The sequence below is a fragment of the Netta rufina genome (assembly GCF_964035555.1).
Source record: "Netta rufina genome assembly, chromosome: 2".
Taxonomy (NCBI): Eukaryota; Metazoa; Chordata; class Aves; order Anseriformes; family Anatidae; genus Netta; species Netta rufina.
The window spans coordinates 132,329,218-132,355,671 of record NC_140124.1 but is presented as its reverse complement, the minus strand read 5'-3'; the positions used below and the strand labels follow the sequence as shown (position 1 = coordinate 132,355,671).

The 26,454-nt window shown below is 34.7% G+C and overlaps 1 protein-coding gene across 1 annotated transcript in view; it reads left to right on the top strand.

Annotated features, from left to right (window-relative positions):
- MMP16 (matrix metallopeptidase 16) overlaps nucleotides 1–26,454 on the top strand; it is a gene marked incomplete at both ends in the record, with an annotated part of 181,791 nt that overhangs the window by 82,748 nt on the left and 72,589 nt on the right. The window contains 2 exons of the mRNA XM_084281518.1: nucleotides 7,524–7,672; nucleotides 14,655–14,777. Of these exons, the coding sequence (XP_084137644.1) occupies nucleotides 7,524–7,672; nucleotides 14,655–14,777 (272 nt within the window). The remainder of the gene's footprint in view (nucleotides 1–7,523; nucleotides 7,673–14,654; nucleotides 14,778–26,454) is intronic.

The window sequence follows — 26,454 nt, the reverse complement described above, 5'->3', positions numbered from 1 at the left end:
GCTGCCACGGCACGCTGTTGGCTCATACTCAGCTTGCCATCAACCAAAACCCCCAGATCCATCTCTGCGGGGCCACTGTCCAACATCTTGTCACCCAGTCTGTATATATAGCCAGGCTTATCCAGTCCCAGATGCAGAATCTGGCACTTGCTCTTGTTAAACTTTTTAAATGCGGTTGGTGACTGCCCAGCTCTCCAGTCTGTTCAGGTCTTTCTGTAAGGCCTTTCCACCCTCAACAAAGTCAACAACTCCTTCAAGTTTAGTATCATCAGTAAATATGCTCAAAACACCTTCTAGTCCTACCTCCAAATCATTTATAAAAACATTTAAGAGAACTGGCCCTAAAATGGAGCCTTGGGGGACCCCACTGGTGACCAGCCGCTAGCCTGATGTGGCCCCATTTACCACAGACCTTTGAGCCCTACTCGTCAACCAATTATTCACCCATTGTCTGACGTTTTTGTCTACCTGTATACTGGACATTTTGTCCAGTACAATCCTATCAGAAACTGTGTCAAAAGCTTTACTGAAATCCAAAAAGATCAAAAACAAAAACAAAAACAAACAAACAAAAAAAAACAACACTGCAGCTGGGAGAGTGAGGAGTGAGAAGAGTGAGAACCAGCCCCGCAGACCCCAAGGTCAGTGCAGAAGGAGGGCAGGAGGTGCTCCAGGCATGCAGCAGCAGTTCCCCTGCAGCCTATGGAGAGGCCCCTGGTGGAGCAGACTGTCCCACTGCAGCCCATGGGTCCCACATGGAGCAGATCTCCACGCTGCAGCCCATGGAGGAGCCCCCGGTGGAGCAGGTGGATGTGGCCTGAAGGAGGCTGTGGCCCATGGAGAGCACCCACAGGAGCAGGCCCTGGGAAAGAGCTGCAGCCCATGGAGAGGAGCCCACGCAAGAGCAGGGGGTATGGGGGGGAGCTGCCACCCATGGGGGACCCGTGCTGGAGCAGTTTGCTCCTGGGGGATGGACCCCGTGGTACGGAGCCATGTTGGAGCAGTGCTTGAAGAGCTACTGCCTGTGGGCAGCCCCCGCAGGTTCAATTGGGAAAGGACAGCATCCCGTGGGAGGGACCCCATATCGGAGCAGGGGCAGAGAGTGACCATGAAGGAGCTGCGGAGACAAAGCGTTACGGACTGACTGCAGCCCTCATTCCTTGCTCCCCTGCGCCACTCATAGGGAGGAGGTAGAAGAGGATGGATGGGGGGGAAGGTGGTTTTAGTTTGTTTTGTTTCTCACTTCTCTAGCTTGTTAGTAATAGATAGTAAATTTCTTTAATCTCTCTATGCTGTCTGTTTTGCCCGTGACAATAATTGTTGAGTGATCTCCTTGTCCTTATCTCATCCTCTGAGCCCTTTTTATCCCATTTTCTCTGCCCCTTGAGCCCCTTTCACCCTATTTTATCTCCCTTTTCCTTTTGAGGATGGGGAGTGAAAGAGCAGTTGTGGTGGAGCTTGGCTGCCCAGCTTAGTAAAACCACAACACTGGTCCACTATGAGCTCAAATCTACTGCTTCAAAGACTACATCTAAGTTTTTACTACAGTGTGGTCTGCAATCTAAATATCCTATAGGCTTTTTCTACTTTTAAGACCTTATTGCAAAAGACCTTATTCTGAATGTGCAAGCTCAGTTTTAGTTGCTAAATATTAGCTATCCCAAATTAAACCATAGGTAGCAAACTGATCATGACCATTAAGCTATTATGTTGTCTATCATAATTTGTATTCACATCTGTTAGACTCTTCTGATAGACTAGGTTGGATTCTTCTAGTCTGATATGCTTTTGGGGGGAAGGATGTCACTAAGAATTTTCTCTCACCATATAGATACCATACACAATATATACTGTGTATACATAATTATCTGGTATATATAATTATCTGTGTTCTGTAAATTCACATTGGTGTTAAAAAGGGTAATCATCAGTAAGAAATTGGTGGAATCAGAGATAAGAGGTAGGAAAAACAGAAGAAAATTCCTTATACTGCTCTGTGCAAGTGCTTAGTTCTGTACTACTTACTCTGGCTATCTATCAAGTTGCCACTGAAAAGTCACTACTGGCTGCAGAAGTTAGGCCTGCAACTAAAATGTACCATTAGACATTAAAAACTTGCAACAATACAACGTTGCTAGGATGCAAGCATGGCTGGGACAAAAAGAAAAAAAAATATCATTGATATATTATTCTTTTGATTCTAAGCATATTGAATCAGTTTCAATAGTACTTTATAAACACCAGGGCAGTTTCAGATGGTATCACAGTAGCAGTAACAAGCTGATATGCAAACTCTAAAGCAGATAGATATTAACTTTTTTTGGAAATTGCAGATTTTTGCAGGGTGTACGATTAATTGGCCTACATGGAGAACTAAGCTGGCTATACAGTTACTAATTCTGAACTTGGCTTATTTATCTATATCATAGTAAAACTTTCAAGTTCTTTTCAAGGTGATATCAGCACCTAAACTGCTAAATCCTGTGGTGATCAGTAAAAGTTAGATTCCTAAATATATGTTTTTTGAAAATATAAATCTCCTCAATTACTCAGACATTTTAAATAATTTCACTTAAATTGTTTTTAGTAGAAGTACCTTAAAAACAAACAAACAAACAAACAAAAAAAAAAACAGTTTGAAGTTAAAAAATCTGAGTTTTACTCAGTACCTACAGGAATTTTGTTTTTATGATAAAATCTGAGAAAGGAACAAGAATACATGAATAATAATGATATGCAGCTGCACTAATGAAGGTATTCATGAAATTGTTTTGATCTGTGCTTTCTGAGCCTGTTTGATTTACTAAGGTTTCAGTTTTATAGAACATAAATATACTGTAGCTTATACTGTGCAGTCATTAAGTAACGCTGATGATTCATTGATAAATTCTATCTTAGAAATCACAAAGCTCTCAGATACTCTTCATAATAATCTCACTTCTTAATCTTTTATTATGATATATCGATTATCTTTGTTTCTGTAACCGTCTGGTGTCAACATGGTGTTTTTAAGAGTACTCTTTCTTCCCAAACTAGCAAAGATCTGAATGACTGAAGTCCACCACTGTATTTCATATATTTTAAATTAACCCATACTTTCTCCCTTAAAGGAGAAAACATACAGATGAATGACAAAGTGATATCTATTCTGTAGCTAAATTATTGGTATAGCATAGCGGTAGTAGCAGATACAAACAAAGATGAAAAGTTCTCATCCTGGCAGGAGACACACAAACTATCAAAAAACCTTAGGCATATGGCTAATGACATCTTAAATCTGGAAGTTAATACAGCTCATGTTCTAAGTACTTATGGGTTCCACAGATTCCTGCAGTTCCTCTACAAACTCCTAGCATTTCTCATTTCTTCACCTGTGAGCTTTGTTTACTTTTATTTTTTTCCTTATGGAAGAAATTAAATTATGTAGGGGGAATTCTTCTAACGCAAAAGGCATAGCATATGTAGAGCATGGTTTTGTAATTTTAAAATGTCTAAATAAATGATACGTAAGTCTTGAAGTTCAATTAGTGAGAAAAAAATAGTTTTAGTTTAATTTTATTTCTGTACTTTTGTCCAAAACCAAACCTTTGAGTGTCCACATCCTTCTGAATTACATCTAACAGTCTTCAGTTAAAAATCCAGTGTTTGTTAATAGGACAATAAGAACCAATATACAAATCTAGGGCAAGCAGATGCTTAGTGAAGATAGATTTTAGCTTCTAGTTTCCTAGAGGTTAGTGTGAACAATGAAAAGTCTCTGAGATTAAACAAATGGCATTCATTTAGTTTATTATAAAAGGGTAGAGTGACTCACATAAGAGAGTTCTAATATATAAAAGGCTGCTGCAGAGGGGAAAAGAATAATTAGTTCCCTTCACCAGGTAAAAATGAGAAGCTATAGGCTTAAGTTACAACAAGGGAGATTCAGTTCTGAGGCAAACCTCGCAGAGGATGGCAAAGCATTGTAATAGAGAGGGAAGTGGTGGAGCCTGTTGTCTTGCAGCTGTGTTTTTCTGTGCTTACCGTAAGAGGTTAACATGGCTGTCAGATTGCTGCTGAATAAGGAAGCTTCAGAAGCTTCAGTTGAAATAGTGGTATTTTATCTTCCTATACTGTATAAAGAAATGTGAGATATCACTTATTTTGGAGTCCATGCAGTGTCTTTGTTGGCATCCCAAAGATTATGTGTTAGAAGGATGCACTTCACTAGTTCCTTTTTCCAGGACAAACAAGTTCCTCAAAATGATAGATTACTTGCTAACATTTTTGAAGTGTGTTAAGGCAGAGAGACATTTAATTTCATTACTGAGTGAGGGAGAAAGTCTTCTGGCCATAATTTCTTAAATAGGTTGCCTCAAAATTACAAGACTGTGAGAAAATTGTTTTAATTTGTTCTCCTGCTGTGGCTGCCTCATTCTTTTCCTTTCTGATATTTTTGCCACCTTTATATTCCGGACTTAATTTTAAAGTTAAGTTTCTCTTTCCTAGTTCCCAGCTTTTGGACTGTGTACAATGGAGTCTTAGACACATATTTCAGTCACCTGGCATACTGATCCAAGGTCCTTCAAAATCCTTTAGTAAAAAATTGGGAAATCTGAGGAATGACACAGAAACCAGATTTGTTGTCTCTTGTCTTGTTTCATGCTGCACAATACTATAGAACACTAATAGCTTTTAGTAGTATCTGAGCTTGCTTTCAGGCATTCACTAGTTATTAGCCTTGGATGCCAATTAGTCTGAATTTTCAGAAAAAGGAACTTGTTTTCTGACTGTCCTCTGACTTTCCAGACATACTGTGTCTTTTATTTGCTATTTTGAATTGTAAGGGAAGAGCCAGGTGGTCTACTTCCTTTATTCAACATTAGGGAGTGATTATTGGGTGTCCTGTATTTTTAAAAGGGAATAGGCTCCTGCTGTTTCTGAGCCACCTCTTTTTCTTTTTCTCCTGTGTCTGCAGTGGTACTGTTCTTAATTCCAGTTTGTCCACTCCTCTGCCTTTCTTTCATGAGCAGTGTTCCCCAAGCCATTTTTTCTCTCTCTTTCTCTCCTTACTCCCTTTCTAATTTAGGTATCTGAAACTTCAGCTTCTGGTAAATCTGGTAAATTGTAACCCCATACCCATCTCCTTCAGTTTGCCACAGTAAGGATGTTTTTCAGTGGTGATAAGTGGTCTCTCAAGCCTACCAAGGAAATTTTTGTGCCCTTAACACACAAAAGAGAACTTTATGGAAAGCCCTACTGTGTGTCTGCATACCAAATTAATGCTGGCAAGAAGGTGGCATCAGTTTTGGGAGCAGTGATATGCTGCTCAGAATTATTTTTCTTCCTAAGGTGATCATTTGTTTTAGTATATTTTGACATTCTTCTCGTTTTTTCTTTAATGGCTTGATGAATCTCAAAGTAACCCCATCCTTAGATATATTGTTTGTAAGTACTAATTCAGAGGAACTCTACAAATTACCTTGAAATCAACTCACTCTGCATCAAACTAATTTGTTACTTTCATGGTTACATTTCCACATATTATATCTTGCCAACCTTCCACCCCAAGCTGGCCTTTCAGAGCCATCCTCCAGTAACGGAAGGAAAAGTAGACTTCCAGCAGAAAATGACACATAAGCTAAATGGTGTGATGACACAAAATAATACAAAATGTAAAGTTCGTAAGTTCATCCTTGAAGCTGAAAAGTGCAAGAAGTCAGGAGAATACAAAATTGGATGTAGCTACAGATTGTAATTGTTCAGTTTAATGGGAAATAAGAGCATCATTCTATTAAATATAATTCTGTTCTTATTCTGAAGGGCTCCTGTACATAGAGATAGTGTGAAGGTGACAGAGGTTAGGCTACATCTTAATGCTGTCTGTATTGTGTCTCCCCATTGTGCAGAGCTCACAAACATTTTTGAGATTGTGTATGTCTCTGGATATGTAAACCTATTTAAATTAGAAATATCCAAGTTTATAACCTGAAGATTTCCCCTATCTTTAGTGCTGGTTTGATCCTTTAATTGCACTATGCCAAAGTGAACTTATAATTCATGTTCACTGTGTAGTAAAGTTAAACATGACAACAAATTGTTCCATCTTGAGGTACTTCTCTGGAAAGCTTAGGGTGTTTTTTGGATATGTAAAATGGAAGTGAACCACAAACATGATTATCTTTCTATGGACAGGACTCTGCAAGCTAAACTTAAGGTTGAAAATTGCAATTGCATGGTTTGGTGTCAGGATGTGTGTAAACTGTGTGTATAAACAGGTAAATAACCCAGCAGCATTGTATAAGGTAGACAAAGCCCATGGCACACTTATAAGGGGAGAGTAGGTGGATAAAATTTATTAACGTAACAATTCTGAATCCATGAATGTGATAGATCTGAGAGAGGTGACTGAATTTCTTAATTCATTTAAGAATGGAAAAACTGATTTATGGGGTTGCATGTGCTTTCTTACTGTGGAGAGTGAAGCTAAAGGAGGACAATTTAACCATTTCTTGTGTAGTGGCAATATGTACACTTTTCATTGTAGTGAGTAGTTCTACTCACATGAGAAGCAAAGACGTTTTCAAAGATATATCAGTTCTCTCATCAGCTTAAAAGTCTTACACTGTGTTTTGTATAGGCTGGATTTTGAGAATGCTTCAAGACATTAGGGATAACTGCAGCTACTCATTTGTGAAACATTGCCTTAAGAGGACAGCATGTTGCAGAGAGTTTTTCCAGGTGTACTAAGACATTGGCTGTAATCCACACAGCTTTCAGTTATTTGGACCATGCCCTCTCCTTCTTACTTATACACAATTATGAACGTAAAGAGTTGGCACTAAATCTATCTGGATCTGAAAAGGAGGATCCTCTTACCAGGGAGATTCCTGTAAGTGTGCACAGACTACTCCTTCCCTCTTTCCCAGCCACCTGCTTTGCTTATGAATATGTGAGTTTGATATTCATTCTGGAAAATGAATCTCTTCTCACCCTCTCTTTCATATTCCTTGAGAGTAGAGAACAATGCAGTGTAACTGTGTGAGAGCTATTGTGGATTTATTATAGTTGGTAAATATTATTATGTATCTGTTGGACAGTCAATTATATGTGGCATATATTGTAGATTTTACATTTTGCCTGCTTTAAATTTTTTTTGAAGTGCCTACAGCAAGGGATAGGTGGTTAAGTTGTAACTTCAAATAAATAAGTACATTAAAAAAATAATTGAAGGAGGCAGTTTCAGATAATAAAGAGAACTGGCTCCTGGGTAAAAAACACTGTAAGTCTGGGAACAGCAGAATCTTTAATAAAGGAGAAGAAATGAAAGGCCCAAAGAATTTCTTCTCTGGAAAAAGAAGGAAAAAAAAAAGGCAAAAAAAAAAAAATCCGAAGACCCAAACCTCCAATAAACTAACAGGATTTAACAGGATTTATGCTTGATGAACCAGAAACTTCATTATATATCATACAAAACTAATTACAGGGGAACACTTTATTTACCTCTAATTTCTATTTAATAGCCACTGCACTTGTCATTGCAGGTATGGTTACAAAAGTATGGCTACCTTCCACCAACTGACCCCAGAATGTCGGTGTTGCGCTCTGCAGAAACCATGCAATCAGCTATAGCTGCCATGCAGCAGTTCTATGGCATTAATATGACAGGAAAAGTGGACAGGAACACAATTGAGTAAGTAACTGGTACTGAACTGCTCTTGACTTTTCTGTTTCAGGAAGAGTAAAATAGAAATGGAAAAACTATATGGCAAATGAAGTAGGGTGACCCGGATATCCAAATAGCATTGCATATTCAGATGGGGAGCAAAAATGTTTCTGCCTCTCCTTGACTTCTTTTATTTTCATCTTGCTCTGTTGTATTTTATAGTAGGAGATAGTCAGCTGTCAACTGCTGCCTGCTTTTGTGCCCATGATTCTAAAGAAAATGTTTCAGGCTTAATTAAAGAAAAGGAAGATTATCCGTGTAGAACTGGAGAAATCTTTTTGAAACTGCCAAGAATTCACTAAATGTTTCACAGTGGAAAATCTTTAGTGTAAATTTCCTTATCCTCATTACACACAAAGACACACAAAAGTTAGCACATTCCACTGGTTCATTCATTTCATGGTTTTCAGTAACAAAAGACCAGGTGTGCTAATTTTCACGTGCAGTAAAACTGGATTAGTTTTGCATGCCCTTTGCAATTCTGGTCATGTAAAGGAGGCAGCATATGATTTTGCTGAGAGACTAAACACGGCCAAATGCTGTAGAAGGGAAGAGATTGAAAGACTCTTCCAAACGGCTCTATGCTATGACAAAATTTAGAAATGTGCAAAGATGCAAAATAGAATGAGTATAATAGAAGATTTGCATCTTCTATTATAGAAGATGCAAAATAGAATGAGTATGAAGAAAACTTATTTGAGGCTAGGAGTTGAAGTGTTGGACTCATTCCAGGTAAAATGCAATGAAGATAATCTCATGATTTTAGAAGAAGTAACTTTACCTGAAAAGCAAACAACAAAATAACACTATAGAACAATAACAAAATAACATATCCAGCATTACTTTATTGACATACGTTTCTACTGCTTCTCAAAAATGTTTTGTTTTGTTTTGTTTTTGGGGGAAATCCTCTTTAATTTCCCACTTACTAGCCTCAATCTGATGTCATCTTTTGTTATTCTTTTCTGGCAAAGTAGCTGACATGAATGATTATTCAATCATTTATGGTTTAGGGAAGAGTCTACCTAAAATGCTGGCAGGATTGGAAAAATCATTTTATTCCACTGGCACATGCATTATTGCATTGAAAAGCAATAAAGCAAAACAGATTTTAGGGCTGCCCTAAAGGGAGGTGAGTTGATCAGACATCCCTCAGTTTTGGAATTTAAAGGACCTTAGAACAGGCATTGCAATAGCAGTAGGCTCAAGAAACACCCTGTGAGAGAGCCATGCACAAAGATACGTTTATGGTCCAGCCTGCAGGTTGTAAAAACTGGGCTCTTTATTCACCTTGTGATTGATCTTTGAGGGGAGAGTGCTACTACACCCAGCACTAGTAGTCTTATAAAGACACATTAGTGGCAGCTTTGTAAGAAGCAATATATTTCACTAAAAGGAAAATGATCTGTTCAATTAGCAGTACAGAGAAGCTAGAAAGTGGTAAAAGAAAGGAAAAGGGGAGGACATCTCTTGCATCAGTCAGCAAGTTAAAAACAAAAACTAAAACAAACAAACAAAAATATTTAATTGCAAAAGGAAGTACTTTATGTTTTCTAAACTGGGCATGTTGGGCAGCATGCCAGAAAGATTGTCTTCATTTCTTCTGTTAAATAAGAGACAAAGAATACAGCAGTCCAAAACACCCATTTTATAGTTTAGTGGGTCTGAATCTTCCAAACACGAACCTTCCATTCTTTTGATACATAATTTTCTTCTCCACAGGAAGATAGACTAAAGCATGGTGATTCTTAGGTACATATAATTAATGCTTTATGAATTCCATGTTTACTTACACATTTGGAGTTGTATTAACTTGAGCCAAGTTGGGAACAAAACTGATTCTTAAAGACTTGTCACATTTGCATTGGTCTTGAGAAAAAAAAAAAAAAAAAAACTCATTAAACTAAAGTGTGCCCTCAAGTTACCATCAGTTAACAGCACTGAATATTCTAGTGAGAAGTGGCGACATAGCAAAGGATATATATTTTTTTAATTGTTCATTTATGGCAGTGATTTGTAAACTTTTGAAATAATTTTCACTTTTGTCTATATATAAAGAGAATACATACTCTCTTTTGACTGGAAAAGTTTGACAGTTTACCATTTGCTTCTCTTTGATTTTTATGTTATAATCTGGGATTACAAAATAAAGACTGTAGCAGGAATCTCATAGAAACATGTTCTCATCTTGTGCGTATCTGCTTCTTTAGCATGTCTGGAGAAGAGATTACACTCTGCCTCTTAGTCTGTAGAAGGATGAACAATTAAAAGAAATTACTGTAGTAATTTGACAGGAATCGACTATGGGAACATGAGCAGAGAAATAATGTCTTGCAGCAGCAGCATCAAAGTCTCCTGGAGGAAATTTCTTATTCTGAGAAACAGTTAATCCCTTAATGAGTATTTCGGCATGCATAAATATGAACATCTTGCCCCTACTACTCACAATTCACTTGTTTTTGCTGTATTTTTAAATTTGTTTCCCAAGTAATTTGAAAAAATGATACATGTTTATTGCTGGGGATATGGAAATATGAGTGGTAGAAATAGATATCATCATAATGACATAAAAAATGAGGGACATTCTGAATAGAATTATTAGAATGGAAAATGCAGACAAAATACTCTGATATTTGCATGGGGTGCAACAATATTTTACGCAACTTGTTCATATATTACCAAACCTACCAATGACAATGACCCATCAATCCAAAAAGAAAATTATGAAAATGGACCCTTCTTGGTCTTTCACATTCCTGAAACAAACATATGAAGCAGAGGAAGAGTAGTTGCTGTCTTTTCTTAAAACTTATACATGTTTATTTCCAACATGTGTTTTGCAGTTTAAAGGGATACATTACAAACCTCTTGGTATACAAATAGAATGGTAGTATATAAGATGGTGAATAAACCTCTGTGATAGTAACAAAGCATTCATTTTATTTTAATGTCATCCTTTACAAATAGGTGGCAAATGTGGTCACTTTAGTTCTCAGATGAACTTATAACGAAAGTTTACTTTATAGGTTATAATTAAAATATATTTTATTTCAATGAGCAGTGAATGATAAATTTTGAGCTGTTGAAATCATATCAGTAGTCTGTTCTATTGGTTGTTTTGTGTTTTTTTGTGTGTAAATGTTGTTTTATGTGAAAAAAGTATATATAAATTCTTGTTGCCTCAGCAAACATTCAGTGCCTTGCTGAGAAACCATCCTCAGTAAGAGTGTTGAAATACCTTACACCATTTTTTAACTGTTTTCTGTTACATAGAGGAGTGCCAGTAAAGTCCTGTAATGATAGTAAGAAAACAATAGGGAAGAGTAAAAACGTTTAGAAAACATCTCTCTTCACAAGAAGTTTCAGGGTGCCATTCAGAAGTTAACTGAAATCAGTTTTTCCAGCCACTGAGTCAAATTGGATTTTTGGTGTTCTCCCTTTTTATTTTCCTTCCGTGGTATTAGCGTTTGTTTGTTTGTTTGTTTCCTAAAAGACCACTTCCAACCATTTAGTTTCTCTGACTCTCTCTCTATATAGATACATATATAATAACCATTATACAGCTTTGATGAGGAATAAGCAGGGAAAATAAATAAAAGGTAGCTTTTTTAATGTTTTGACTGCTTTAAAACAAAGTACGACTTTTCACAATTTTTCCTGAAGGCTTAAGAAGGTGAGGAGGGAGAAAGATTTTCTTCCTCTTATCCCTCAAAGATATGATAAGGCTTGAGTAATGAAAAGTTCATTTTCATTTCTCTCTCCTGGAGAAATGTTATAATTTTGCTGCATATTTTTATTTTAATCTTTTCAAATTTTAAGTGAGTCTAAGCTGTTTTAGTTCTCTTGACATATATAGCTCTTCAAGCTTTAAACTAATGGACCTAAGAGAAGAATTAGATGTAAGATTTGATGCCTACAGATAGAGTACATTAGTCACAACTAAGCCTCTTTATTGAGTACCAATAAAATATTAATATTGAAGGGCTGCTGCATAAAATATTTCCACAAGTTCGGAAACAAACATATGAAGGAGAGGTAGGCAGTCATCACCAGTGTGCACCTTTTAAAATAAAATAATATATATATTAAATAATTAAATTCTAACACACAATCAAGAACATGGGAAGCATTGATCATATTATGCTATAAGTAGTATATTCAGAAGAAAATAAAAACGAATGTTTTATACATTAGTTATCCCTCAGATGGAAGAGCACGTAACACAGTAAGTATCCACAAATTTCATGAGCATTAATGATTACGGACAGAAGCCTTCCCCACAGTCAGAGTAAGACCTGTTAATGTTTAAGAAACTATTTTTAGCATTAAAAAAAAAAAAAAAAGAGAAAGTGAAAATTATGTGCCAGAGATTGTTAATATTTTGCCTCATTTCTGTACTAGAAAGGACTTGACTCCATTACTAACGACTTAATACTTTGTTTAAAACTCCGACTGCCAAATTTAGCTCAATTAGTATCTGGGTAATAGAGCAGGTGACAGTCCAACACTTCAGCTGCATTAAACAAAGAAAATTACATCTTTCCTGAAATTTTACATGAAGATAACTTGCTGAAAGCTAGTGAGCCACTTGTGCAAAGGCTTCCATTTACATTTACATTGGGATTTATGCTGTGTACAAACCACAGTCCCAGTCATTGTATAACCAACAGTATACAGGCAGTATCAACAGGCCACACAGAATGACAGCATGGAACATCCTGTGCCCATTCTAACAAGGATGAAAGCTTGACAGGCTGCACAGCACTTCTGATAGGTACATGCCACTTCAAAGTCAATGGAAAAACAAATTGTGACTGCTTAAATTTCAAAATTTGTTCAAAATTTGGAACTGTTGTTTTGTTTAAAATTGTTTGTTAGTATTTCTAGTAAAATAATATTATGTTGAATTCTGAGTCCATGCTATCTACTAGTCTTGTTTTGTTTGTTTGTATGTTACTTGTTTGTTTTGGTATTAAATCTTAAGCATAAAACATTTTATACTAACTTTTTCTGGAGGAGTATTGAACTTTGGAAGTAACTTGAAAGCTTGTTTCAGTAACAGCTTGTTTGTTTGTTTTTATTATTATTAATCTCTGTGTGTATGTGTATGTGTTTCTTTATTGCTTGCTACTTTCTTTTGATGTAGTGCTGATCCTGTGAAAACAGGCTGAGAGAATTGACATTGTTCAGCCTGGAGAAGAGAAGGCTCCAGGGAGGCCTTATAGTGGCCTTCCAGTACATAAGGGGGAGCCTACAGGAAAGCTGGGGAGGGACTCTTTGACAGGGGATGTAGTGAAATCCATGGATTTATGAAAACAAGTGTGTCTGATTTCACTGAAATTCAAATTTCATCATCCCATCTCTAAAAAGTCATTCCATATGCAATATAGTCTGTCCCGTAGTAGTAGTTATCAAACTTACAATATGCATCTCATTCCTTGAGTACAGAACTGAAGAATCAGTGATTTCATTGAATTATTTACTATACACATATATATACACTAGTACTATATATATGTATATATAAAAAATAGTCCTTTGCACTGCAATTATTCCACATTTTCTTATGAACAAAACAAGACAATTTATTTATTATACATATATTTAACTAAGAATACCTACAGGAAAAGATTAAATAAATTGGCTGGTTTCTTTTTTTGTTTGTTTGTTTCTTTAATTATTATTTTTTTTTTAAGTTTTGTTAACTGTACGTATTTTAAAAAGTATCTATATTCTAATTAGATGAAATTTCAAGTGACTTATCATCCATTCATAAAGCTGGTGTGTGTATATATTTACAAAACAATGCTTAAATGCCAGTTTAATGGTCAGAAATTCATCTGTGCAAGCCTGAAGAACATTACCGTTGTTGTGGTATATACCATAGGAAAACTGCAGCTTTCACATCAGTAATTATCTGGCATGAGTAAAGTCAATGAACTGGAAAAGTATCAGGGGAGTCTTATACAATATAAGTCTTTTACTTATACAATAAATGTCTTTAATCTTACTATCATCCTGGTTGTGCTGCAGATATTCAGTTCACATAAAATCACCACTTCTGCTGAGTTTTGTTACTTCTAATCAAACTAAAGCGTTTATACTGCAAGTAAGAAACAGTTCTTTTAGTAACACTTCTGTTGAACTTATTCTTTTGAATAAGACATCATTGTAATTTTGATAATTTGGAATGCTGACAAATTTGAGGTGTTTGAAATATATGAATACTTTAAAACTTTGAAGGCCATTGCAAAAACAGCATTTCTGTTGAAAGTCTAGTGCTACGGAAGTGGTTGCTTTTGTTGTTTGTATATTAGATATTTTCAACTTGATTCTGTGCAGAACTTTAAATATTCTAAGCAGAATTCTTGTTAGATATCTCCACTAGTTATTTACAGTTGTGAATAGAGCTGGTACCCTTCATTGTGTGGAAAGACAGTGACATACATGTAGTAGGAACATTTAATGAAGATCTTAAAATTATTATGATGTTAGAATGTTTCAATATGTTGAATTAAAACAAATAAAAATCTGGCAGTAGTAACTAATGATTTGATTAAATTTGTGTATGTATACTTTAACTTAACACCTCCATTAAGAAAGCCAATAACACAGATAAGAATTACTTTGAATGAATCAGAATAAATTACTAATTCTGAAACACTTATGAAGTCTTTGTTGAGAAGTTGTAGCAAAAGAAGGGAAAAAAAAAGGGGTGTGGGAATAAAAACAAATAAATTTGTTTCTGAATGCCAGCAGACGCAATGAAGCTCCACAAAATATACATCTAATAGCAAGATAACTGTTCCTCTTGTTAGTCATCTTTGCTTGTAGACACAAAATTGATCATACTCTAACTTCAAAAAAAAGTTTGATATCTTTATTAATTGAGTGCAGTGATTATGATTTTTCTTTCATGCTGTTTCAACTATGGTGCTGTTTCTTGCAGCTGGATGAAGAAGCCTCGATGTGGTGTGCCTGACCAAACACGAGGTAGCTCTAAATTTAACATTCGTCGGAAACGATATGCGTTAACAGGACAGAAGTGGCAGCACAAACATATCACTTACAGGTACTAAAAATACTAATGTAGATTTATAAATCTCACTAGTAGCACTGAATTTTAATTAAAAGTAAATATGAGGTTCTGAAATATTTTTCAATGTTTCAAGAAGTTTGTTATTAATATGTGATGTAAAAATGCTGATTTGAATACCTCTTGGATAAATACATATGTAGTACCTAAGAACCAGGGGATTTTCCTGGATTAAAATTGCATGCATTTAGTAAGCACTAAATTCTCAGAAGCTTTCAGCATCTAATTCACACCCAGTATGTCCTTAACCTTACCTTACAACCCTCTTGGCAGCTTCTCAGAGAACATTTCTCTGAAAGTAGGAGCACTCTAATGAAACTGAGATCGCTAATTTAGAGTATGTAAAATAGGTTATTGAAGGAAGTCAGTCTCCGTAAAATGTAGGTGCCTACAGGTCTGTTCTGAAGCACCAATGAATTTGATTACATTTTGGTGAGTCACTGACCTAACCATTTCCTGCTTACCCAGCAATGAGTATAGGGATACATGGGGGCTGTACATCTTTGTAACTCATGAGTCTGGCACATACTTTACACAGTATATTGCCTATTCTGTAAAATCTGATCTTTCCAGGGAAACTTAGATCCATACAGCGTACTTGCCAGAGTTCTGTCAACCAAAGTAAATGTCATGTATGTAATGTAGTATGCATAGTTTGTCAACAGACTGATTCCCACACAGCCTGTTTGAAAATTTACACATCCCCTCTGTGATTTCTGTACTATCTAACAAGAGTAAGTTACAAGGGATAAACCTGTTTTTAAATTCACTGACTGTTACCTTTATTCATAACCCCATATAAGCATAAGATTTTAAGTACATAAGCTCTAATGGTCATATAGACTGATCTTCATAGAACTGAGAAGAGAGTTTTATTAGTAACACTATATCAATTCTATGGCTTATGTTTGAATTGTAGAATTTTATTTAAGGCATTAAACACTGATATAACTTCAAGCAATAGAGAACTGACTACCTTGTGATTAGTATGTTGCACTGGCTTATGTTCTTTATTGTTAATGTAACAATAAAGAAATAAGAAAATATAATGTAATAAGAAAGCACTTCTATCTGCATTTTAAAATTTAAACATAGCATGTACATGTATGCATACATATGAAAAGAATTCAGGGTCATCTAAAAATGCTTTTTTTTTTTTTTCCCATCTCATTTGTACTGAGTCCAATTTTCTATTTCATTACAGGATTTTTTACAACAGTCTAAATCTTACCACTTGTTTATCTTCCATCACCCAAAGCATTCATCATAATCCCAAACAAGGGTGCCCAGTTTTAAACTATGCGGCAACTATCTAGTAATCTCTCTCACTTTGAGGAATTTATAGCAGTTCTTTACCTCCTGCCTTCCTTTCCCTCTTGTAAAATGTTCAGTCTCTCATTTTGACAGGACCTCCAGTCAACAAGAGCTTTAAAGTGAATAAACCTGTAATACTTTTGTAGTGAATTACAGACCAAAAGACATTTAAACTAGAAAAGCCAAGTTGCCTTAGAATAATATATATTGTATATATATATATATAATATATATTATATATATATTATATATATATAATATATATATAATATATATATTATATATATATATAATATATATATAATATATATATAATATATATATTATTTTTTCTGAATATAGGAAATTCAAAGCAACTAACAACAGGAAAAAAAAAAAGAGAGAGAAAGAGAAATAAAATAGAGAAATAAAATTTATCCCTTCTCTCCACTTATTTTGTCCTTCCTAGTGGTTCCCTGCTGACAAGATTACAGTTAACTCAATGACCCTTTAAGTTACTTTGTTCCCTTAAAATTTTGAACATATCTCTACCATCACGTCTGCTCCATTTTTCTTGGTGCTAGTCTCTTTGTAACCTGCAGATTTCCAGCTGCATTGTTTCTGACTAGTCAAACCTTGTAGTCTTAACTGTCTAAGTTTAGGAACACCTCCAAAGGAAGGACAATTTCTTTTTCATATCAGTGTCTGCTACCTCTTCAACTTTTCTGGAAATAATAGAACAGAAACACAGAATAAACAATAAAAAAAAAATGCCATCAATCAAGGTAGGGTTGTGAGACACTGGAACAGGTTGTCCAGAGAAGTTGTGGATACCCCATCCCTGGAGATGTTCAAGGCCTAGCTGGATGGGGCCTTGGCCAACCTGATCTAGTGGGTGGCATTGCTGCCTATGGCAGGGGGGTTGAAGTTAGATGATCCCTTCTAACCTGAGCCATTCTATGATTCTATCATTCTGTAAGGTTATCTTACCGTAGCACTTCACTCACCTGCTTTTCTGAACAGGAAGGTTAACTGCAAAAAAAATGTATTGCATTGACACTACTTGAAAAAGAGCCCAATAAAGATGAGCAGAACATGAACCTTAACAGCAGCTTATAGCAGGTTTTCTTAGAAGTTTATTTATTTATTTATTTATTTATTCTTTTATTTTATGTTTTTCTGGGGAGCTTTGACTGGGATAGAGTAAGGCAAACTTTTCAAATGCTAGATGCTTATTTCTAGAAAGTATTTAATATAAAACCGTAAATGTATAAAGTTTTGTTGGGCTCTGTGAAATTCACAGATGTAGCGGTTTTTCTATGTATCGTCAAATTGGTGCAACTCTGATGCTGAGGGGAGCACGCTGAAGGAGTTCAAAAGCTACATTTACCACTTACTATCTCTCTAGCTAGAGGATATCCTGGATGCTGGATTTAAATGAAATAATTATCACTTTAGGCAAAATATCAAACCATTGTTTGAAAAAACAGAACTGAGATCACATATAAATGCATTTTAATCTGTGTCTACTTGTATTTTCAGTCTAGATTTTTTTTTCTCTTTCTTTCTTTTTCCCCCAAGAATTGTTCCTGGCACCTGTTAAATTTGAATGATTAAATGTTGTTAAGAATATTTTTCCCCTTATATTGTCTCTGTAATCACAGATAAGGGGATCAAAATGGATACACATGCTACTTATATCACATTTTTCCTGCATTTCCATGTTTTCAATTTGTAATTTTTCAGGCTAGGAAATTCAGCTCAAATATCAAGATGGAGCTTTAAATAAATCATTTACCAATATCATTTGTGTTAATTGCATCCTTTCTGGCCACATATTACAGTTTTAGCTTAGATGATCATTAGTCTTAGACAGCCATATATCTACAGTCAGTGTCAATATGCAGAATTCCAATATTTTTAATGATAGCATGGAATGGATATTTTGCTGCATTAGTTATACTTTCTCTCCTTCAGGGAATGCAGCTTTCAAATTATTTGAACTGGTGAATAGGGTGGTTTTTTAAGAATTCCTGTTTCTAATGAAGTTACACAGCAATAGTAGTTCTTGTATCTGTTCTGTGTGGTATAGTTCATGCTTGCATACCTTGTAAACATTATTTATACTTATGTATTATTTATACTTCTCCTATATTCTAATACAACTTTTACGAAAGGAGAAACAGAAAGTGATTAACCTTTTTAAACAGCCATAAGCATATAGGACTAGTGAGAACCAGCTCCATTACAGAACAAGAAAGATCTTAATGGCAAAGTCTTGTCTCTTAGTGTTTTAGATTGTATCAGATTACAAAACAATCTCTGACTGAACATAATATAGATTGAGAGAAGAAATTTATGAAACCTATTAAGGGATTTTTTATTTTTTTTAAGGTGATATTTACAAAGACACTTGTAAGTCTCTCTGAAAAAGCAATCACCTTCTCTGTTGCTAGGGAAGTAAATCACCCAGTATTTAAAAGGAGTAAGGATGTGAATCAATAAACCACTTGTCTTTGTAAAATAGAACATGAATGTTTATATGCCTTTTTTAGGCATATAATTAGACAGAGAATTATTGAATATAAAGTCCTCTTCATCAGAAGTCTGGGCATACTATTCATAATTTTAACTCTAGCACTAAGAGAGTCAGTCATTAGCCAATTTTTCAGATTATTCAGCCTGCAGAACACTTATACAAATAAAATTAGAGAATACTCTCTGAAAACTCAAACTTTGTGTTGAATTAAGACCCTCATTTAGAACCTTTAACATTTTAAAATAAAATAAAATAGCAATTTAAAAGCTATTCTGCAGCTTTATTCTTCTTTCTTGAGAAAGAGAAAAAAAATAATAATTCATAATAATATATATAATAATAATAATAAGTTCAGCAATATATAACATTAATTTAATTGGTAGAGAAAGCTTAACTGCAGATGGTCAGTGGCCTTGGGTCAAACACTAGATTAATTTCTTCTTCCTTTCCCAACAAGCTGGATTCATCCTTGACTTCAGCTCCCCAAAAAGCAACAAAAGATGAAAGATTTGGACATGCCTACCTATATGCTGTCCAGTTAAATGAATTAATGCTTGTTGGAAGCTTCAGTATGTAATGAAATGTCCTATATGTCTTGTTAAAAATATACCATATTATTACTACATTCTGAATGACCCACATTGTGTGGAACATGGAAAGAAAATTTTCTTTGAAGTTTGAAAGTCACACTGAAAAATAAGACAAAGCTGAGTTAAGAAAGACTTTAGAAAGTATTTTTGATTTAAAGTAGCAACACGTTGGATTATAACATAATATTACTGCCACAGAGGACTATTAAGAACATATTTCCTAAATCAAGGAATTGCATTCCTTATTAATTCAAGTTGTCACTAAGAATTGTGTATGCTGAATCTCCTTGATTATATTTTGCTCATGAATGAAAAAGGACAGAGCCATCAATATTGAAATAAGAGCATATGTTTTGTGATGGGATGATTTGCATACTGTATTTTTTAAATATATGGTTATTTCAGTGTCTAGACATGAGCATATTCTCTTTCCTTTAAAAGTAAGTAAATAAATAAATAGTAATAATAATAATAAAAACAACAGAAATAAGGGATAAACATTCTCTGTGTTTTTGTTGTTGTTTTCAGAGATGATGAGAAGTTTCTAACTTTAATTAATTTTTGAGTAACTGAAACATCTGAAAACCAGTCTTCAACATGGAAGCAGTATTCTGTGCTTTAATTCAGTTGTATTATCTTATGCCTAAGTAACATTTTGAAACATGCCAGAAGCATTTACAGGACTGGCCTGTATCATTTTTCCCAACATACACACGAGGCTTACAAGGCATTAAGTCAGTGGAAATACCCTACCATGCGCTCTAGAACTTTAAATTTCAAGTCAGTAGCCAAAATCTTTCATTGCTCTCTATAAAAGTACACACAGTATCACAGAAAATGGATGCAGATTTGTATTGGGAAGTGATACTTGCAAATGAGGAAAGCAAGCTGACTGGCATGGGGAAGAAGTTCTTAGGGTTCTCTGAAAACAGATGTTTTTATTTGACCCACATGTGTGTTCTTATCATTACCACTCACATGTTTTGCTGGAGCTCTGGTGACTTGTACTTGCATGCTCTAGAAAAATAGGTATTTATACTAGGGAGACTAGTTCTTTTCAATAATGAAATTCTCATAAACTATTATAGACTACCATAGAGCTTCATATCCTGAGGACTAAAGGGCCAGGGATCCTATGATTACTGAAACTAAGCATTAACTTTCCTTAATAATCATGGATGCAAAATTACAGCGTAAATTTTAATAGATCCTTGTGTATTAAACATTCTTTTGCCATTATATATGTATTTCCCACAAGCTTTCAAAAAGAAAAAGAAAAACAAAACCAAAAAAAAATTTGGACTTATAATCAACCTTATGCTACATGGGAAGGTTTCTGGTATTTACCTTAGTTCTGTTAGTACCATTATAGGCAATGTTTATGAATCTGAATAAAATAAAGTACTTCCGTTCCTACCTGCTGATTTAAGCATATATACCCCCTGTTAAAGCTTGGTGCTACCTCAAAATCTAATTTCATAGCCGTGATTCTTTCCCTTTTCTTAAAAAACAGTTAGCTGTGTTATGTACCTCAGCATTTCTAACCACTGAATGTAGAAGTAAAGGCATGTAAAATATACCTAATAAAAGGTATATAAGGTAATGAAAAGTCCCAATAACTGTACTTGTGTGAGAGAATTCCTACTTAACAGTCAATTAAGCCAATTAGCCATGCTTTTGCAAAGTGTAATTTAAATTAAAATGCTTTTCACTATATGTACTTTAAGTGTAAGCCCTTTTCAAATAAAATTTATCTCCATTGTATAATATGAGTTCTCATTTCTTTTATATTTGACTACTTCAACAATTCAGAAATAATAAAATCCTTAAACATTAATATGTTATAATTGTAAATTTTTTTTTTTTGTCTTGCATTTTATTCATATTAATTAGTAGTAAAATATGACATGGGTCACATTCCTGTAGAAACAAAGTATTTTAATAATCTTAGCTTTGTATCTTGGAAACCTTATCTTTGTCACTTTTCAGCTCCTTTTAACAAATTATAGGGAGAGTATTGTCCATGAAACAGAATAGCCAAGAGAATTATAGATGTGGCAACAGTAGGTTGACTTTTATTGTGATCACAGAACAAGGAGATCAAAAGCAATATATCTGACTTCGGCTTAATCAGCTGGAGCTGGAGCTATATGAATCAAGATCACATTTTACATGTTTTAAGGTTATAGCTACAAAGAGTTAGCAAAGTGAGACTGCAAAGAAGTTGAAGCTAAGAAAACCCACATCAGTGAGAGATTAATGAAGTTACTTGATGGAAAGTGCCTGTAGATAAATGATGGCACAAAATGCAGTATACCTTTAACCAGAGGTGATCTATTTGTTTCAAATAGGAGTTAGACTGGGATGGGAAAAAAGGAAAAAAAAACGATAGAAGAAAACCTTTTTTTTTAGGTTTGATTGACAGCAATGGCAATGTGAAGCTAATGTTTCAACAAGTTATTTAAATTTAAATTATGTTTCAATTTATTTTATCTTAACTGCTTCATATCAATTATAGATCTAGAAATGGCTGACTACTTCATATGGATTACAGACTGCATGTTTTTACCTATTTCCTGATTTTTCTTCTGTACTCTTTCTTTCTCTAGAAAAGAGTTTCCCATTTGTGGGAAAATGGGAATTTTTCCCCAAATTTGGGGAAAATCTTAGAATGTTTGAAAGAAATGACATTGTAGAAATATTATCTAAATGTATAGTTAATTGATATATTCATGTTCTAGAAAAAAGTCCTAAAAAGTCCTTAAAAAGTCCTCTTGCATCATTATAGTTACCTAATAATTTCAAAAGCACTCATTAGTATCCAGTGTAATCATAACAACAGGGTAGTAAGATATTGTTAATCCTGTACTCTGGATTTACTGCACAAATGAGCACAGAACCAATTTAAGAACAGTATTTATTATATTCAGGGAAGAATAAAAGTATCAAACTCTACAGGCCATGAAGGAGTCTGTCACTGAGTTATTATAACTCTTGTGAAGACTGTTTCTGCTAAGGTAAGCAATAATGCTAAGCTTTATGCAAAAGTATTTTGAGCTTTATCTAGCATTTGCTGAACTGTCTCTTGGGTTTTAGTTTGGTCAGAAGTGTTGATTTTATATACAGGATCGTAGCAATTTATGTGAAAGATATAATGAGCTGCTCTGAGGACCATAAGAAAAAGAAGGAAACAGTGAAATTTAATGGCAAATATGTGATTCTTAATACACTGTATTTAATTTTCAGATGAGTGATTCTACACAGTCATGTGAGGTATATCCTGACAGCCTTACGAGGCTCCTGAAGCTGTTGCAGCCAAAAATCTGTCACTGAAAGATGGAGAATTTTTTGGAGGCTATTTTGGGTGAAGAGGGGGAGGAGTAGAAGGAAAACCCAAAGCTTTTCTAAAATCAAGAGGAGACAGAATTTCAGAATAGCAGTCTTCCAAACAAGACTCTTCATGTATCTGTATAAATACTACTTAAACATGAAAAGTGGATATCACTGATGATTTTTTTTTCTTTCTTTTACAAGAGACGGATTTAAAAACTACTATGACTAAAGCAACTGCAAGGTTGAAAACAATGTTTGCGTCAAGCAGCAATAATAACCACAAAATACTGTATTCAATGGATATATGTCTGTGATTATCTAAGAATAACAGCTTTCAAAATCTGTGCAAAATATCAGTCAGTATACTTGTTTGTAAAAAATGGCATCTAAAGAAATATTTCAACTTATTTTCCTTTTACTTACTAAAAAAATTCCATTGGAAGGAATTGCAAGTACTGTCTTCAGTTCCTTTATAAGGTTTGCAAATCAATTCAAGGCCATCACTGGAGATTTCTCAGTTGAATTTCTTTCCTGTGAAATGATCACTAGACAGAGAGGTTATAAAAGCAGTTCTTAGGAAATACCATTTTCTTATTATGATGGCTTTTGGCTTGCTATGTTACCACCTTGCAATAAGAATGAATCTGGGTTGGCATGTCCCCAAGTTTTTTTGAGCCACGTTATATGGACACATTGAGTGTAAGATGCCTAGCTCCTCTTTTCATGTTACCAGTGACAGCAACTACTATTTTAGGTGACTCCTATCTTTAAGACGTAGAGCCACGTGAAAAAAGACCACATAAGACTATCTGCTACTGAAGTGATATGTCTAAACCAAAGCCTTTTAAGTGATGAGCCTTAAAATTCCTGATAGTTGATACATTGTATGGATTTATTTTGTTACTACCCCTTTGAAGATCAACACCATGAAAGAAATGTAAAGTTGTTTGGATTTCATATCTATATTCTATGCAAGCTTCCTAGCCAGAAAACTTCCACACTGGTGTTACAAATAGCATTAGAATTTGCCCTTTTAGGATTGAACTTGACTTGTATTAAGCCCATTAAAAAGGACAATCATTTCTGGAAATATTCCTATATTGGAATAAATACTGATTTATTTAATTTCTTTAGAAGCTACATTTTTCATTACAATCTTACTCTCTCCGGAAGACCATTTTGGAAGACAGAAATCTGTCTTTTTCTAATATAGAACGTATGCTCTGAAAAATATTTTTTATTGACAATGACTCTTGAGATGTAGAATACTATTTCAAAAGTAATTTGATAGCTGAAGCTCCTAGAAAAAGTCCCCCACTATAGGTAATCACCCATAGTTAATGTGTGTGAAACTAGTTGAATGGCTCAATTTTTCATTTATAATCAATGACTAAAACTTAATTCTGTGCACTGAAAAGCAAGAAAATGTAAAATGATGAGGTTCAAAATGTGAGTCAATTTCTCTTAGACCAAACAATTGATCAGTTTACCACCAGTAAAAGATTCCAATCTGTTTTTATCCAATCTCTTTTCATCATTTTTACTACATAAAAAATAGCAGTTTTGCTACACGTATTCTATTTTCTATAAAAACCTGTTTATTCATTTGCTGTATATGCAGCAGCACAAGCTCTAATCCCTCAGTGAGCTGTGCTTGGGACAATTTATGTGCCTTACAGAGTACACTGTAAAATTAGACTAATGCAAAATGTCATCTTCATTGTAGTGATATTCTTAGGAAAGCAGCACATTAACTGTTGTTAAGTTTCTGGTAGTGGCAGTGTAAGTGTGCTTTTGTGAGGTGTTTTCATTTAGTGCTATATGGCATTCTGGTTGTGAAAGAAATACTGTACATTCTCAACGTGTGGGTAGGCTACAAACTCCAAAACATCTTAAAACATCTTAAAAAAAATAATTCACAAAGTAGGGAGCTTTTAGAGAGGGGTTCTGCAGGGCCTGATACTTGGCCCAGTGTGTCCAGTAATTTTTAACTACCTGAAAATCAAAACAACACTAATCATAAAGTTACTGATGAGTCAGTACTATGAGGAATACGTAACTGTGAGGAAAGGTGTTGCTAGCCCATCAGGCACCTAAGTACCACACAGTTGTTCACTCACTCCTCCCACAGTGAGACAGGGAAGAGAATCTAAAAGATAAAAGTAAAAAAAAAAAAAAATCATGGGTTAAGATAAAGACAGTTTATTAGGTAAAGCAAAATCTATGTGCACAAGCAAAGTGAAACAAGGAATTCATTTACTACTTCCCATTGGCAGGCAGGTGTTCAGCTGCTTCCACGAAAGCAGATCCTCATCAAGCATAACAGTTACTTAGGAAGACAAAAGCCATTTCTCCAAATGTCCCCCCTTCTTTCACCCAGTCGTCTTTTATTTCTGATTATAACTCCATTTGGTATGGGATATCCTTTTGGCCAGTTTGGGTCAGCTGTCCTGGTTGTGTGCCCTCCTACTTCCTTGTGCATCCCCAGCCTCCTCATTTGCAGGGCAGCACAAGAAGTTGAAATGTCCATGAGTCTGTGCAAGGATCAGCAACAACCAAAAACATTGGTGTGTTATCAACAGTGTTTTCATCAAAAATCCTAAAACACAGAATCCTCTAAAAACATATGAGCCTCTAAGATGAAAATTAATTCTATCCCAGAAAAAAGCAGGAGAAAAAGGCATACAAAGCAATCTGAATCACAACATCTACATTGTGTAGGATAGGGCCAGGCCCAGGTGTCAGGATTTTTCCTCTCTGAGTGGTATCTGTGTGGCAGGACTTTGTAAATCTGACAAAGTTCGTTTTAAAAGAACATGATGAAACTAGAGGAATTCAATAAGTATTTTACATACTATATATGTAAAGTTAAATTAGACTTGAAAGGTTTGCTTCCATTTTTATAAACTTTCAGTATCATATAATCAAGTATATGAATCTTCTCAGGCTGACTAGTGAAGTATTTGTGATCTCCATCAGCACATCGTGTTGTATAAACTTACAGAAATCTTACATGCATTCCAGAACGCTACTTCTAAAACTTGTGATGGATGGATGGATGTTCAGCAAAACACGTCAAATGAAAAAAAAAAAAAGTGCATTTGATTGCAGAAGTTTCAGTACAGACATAATAATATAAGTCTTTGTTGTGCGCATGAATTGAGTAAAAATTACAGAGGAAATTGGATAGGTCTGAATCTGATTATTGGCAATCTTTTCTTGAATTAAGTAATAAATTTAAATAAAGAAGGGTAGTTTTGTTTGTTTGTTTTTAAGATAATTCCACTGTAATGCAGTTTAGTTCCATTTTGAACTCAACAGTGATTATGACATTTCTTTGCCTTTTTTTTTTATGTGTGTGTAACTGTATATGTAGTAGAGACCGAAATTTTTGTTTAACTTTTTATGAATTAGCATAAAACGGATTTTCTATAAAATGATTTTTCTGACAAATTCCACAGTTTTATGAAACATTAATAAACGCGATCAGATTATTAAAGAACATCTTAACCTGCTACAAAATAGAAAGGCTTTATTTGTGATAAGAAATTATCTATCCAGTTCCAAATGAAACAAGAACCATTTTTGAGGCTTTGTAAAAATTGGTTGGTAGTCACAGTATGGAGCTCTGCTATTGTTAATGGGCTCACTAAGAAGTTAAAAAATCATTTAACTGGAAACATTTGAAGCTTTTGATCAGAAATGACATGCCATTCTTCAGCTGTGATGTATTTGAATTGTGGTCCAGGAGGTAAGCAGTCAGTGGCTGATTAATCTGGTTATCCCACTGTTCAGAATTTTTTCATTTAAAAATATTTTTAATGTTCTACAAATAAGATTTTTGTACTGCTCAGAATAAGTCAGCTAACATATAAGGACAACTAGTGTAAAGGGCTAA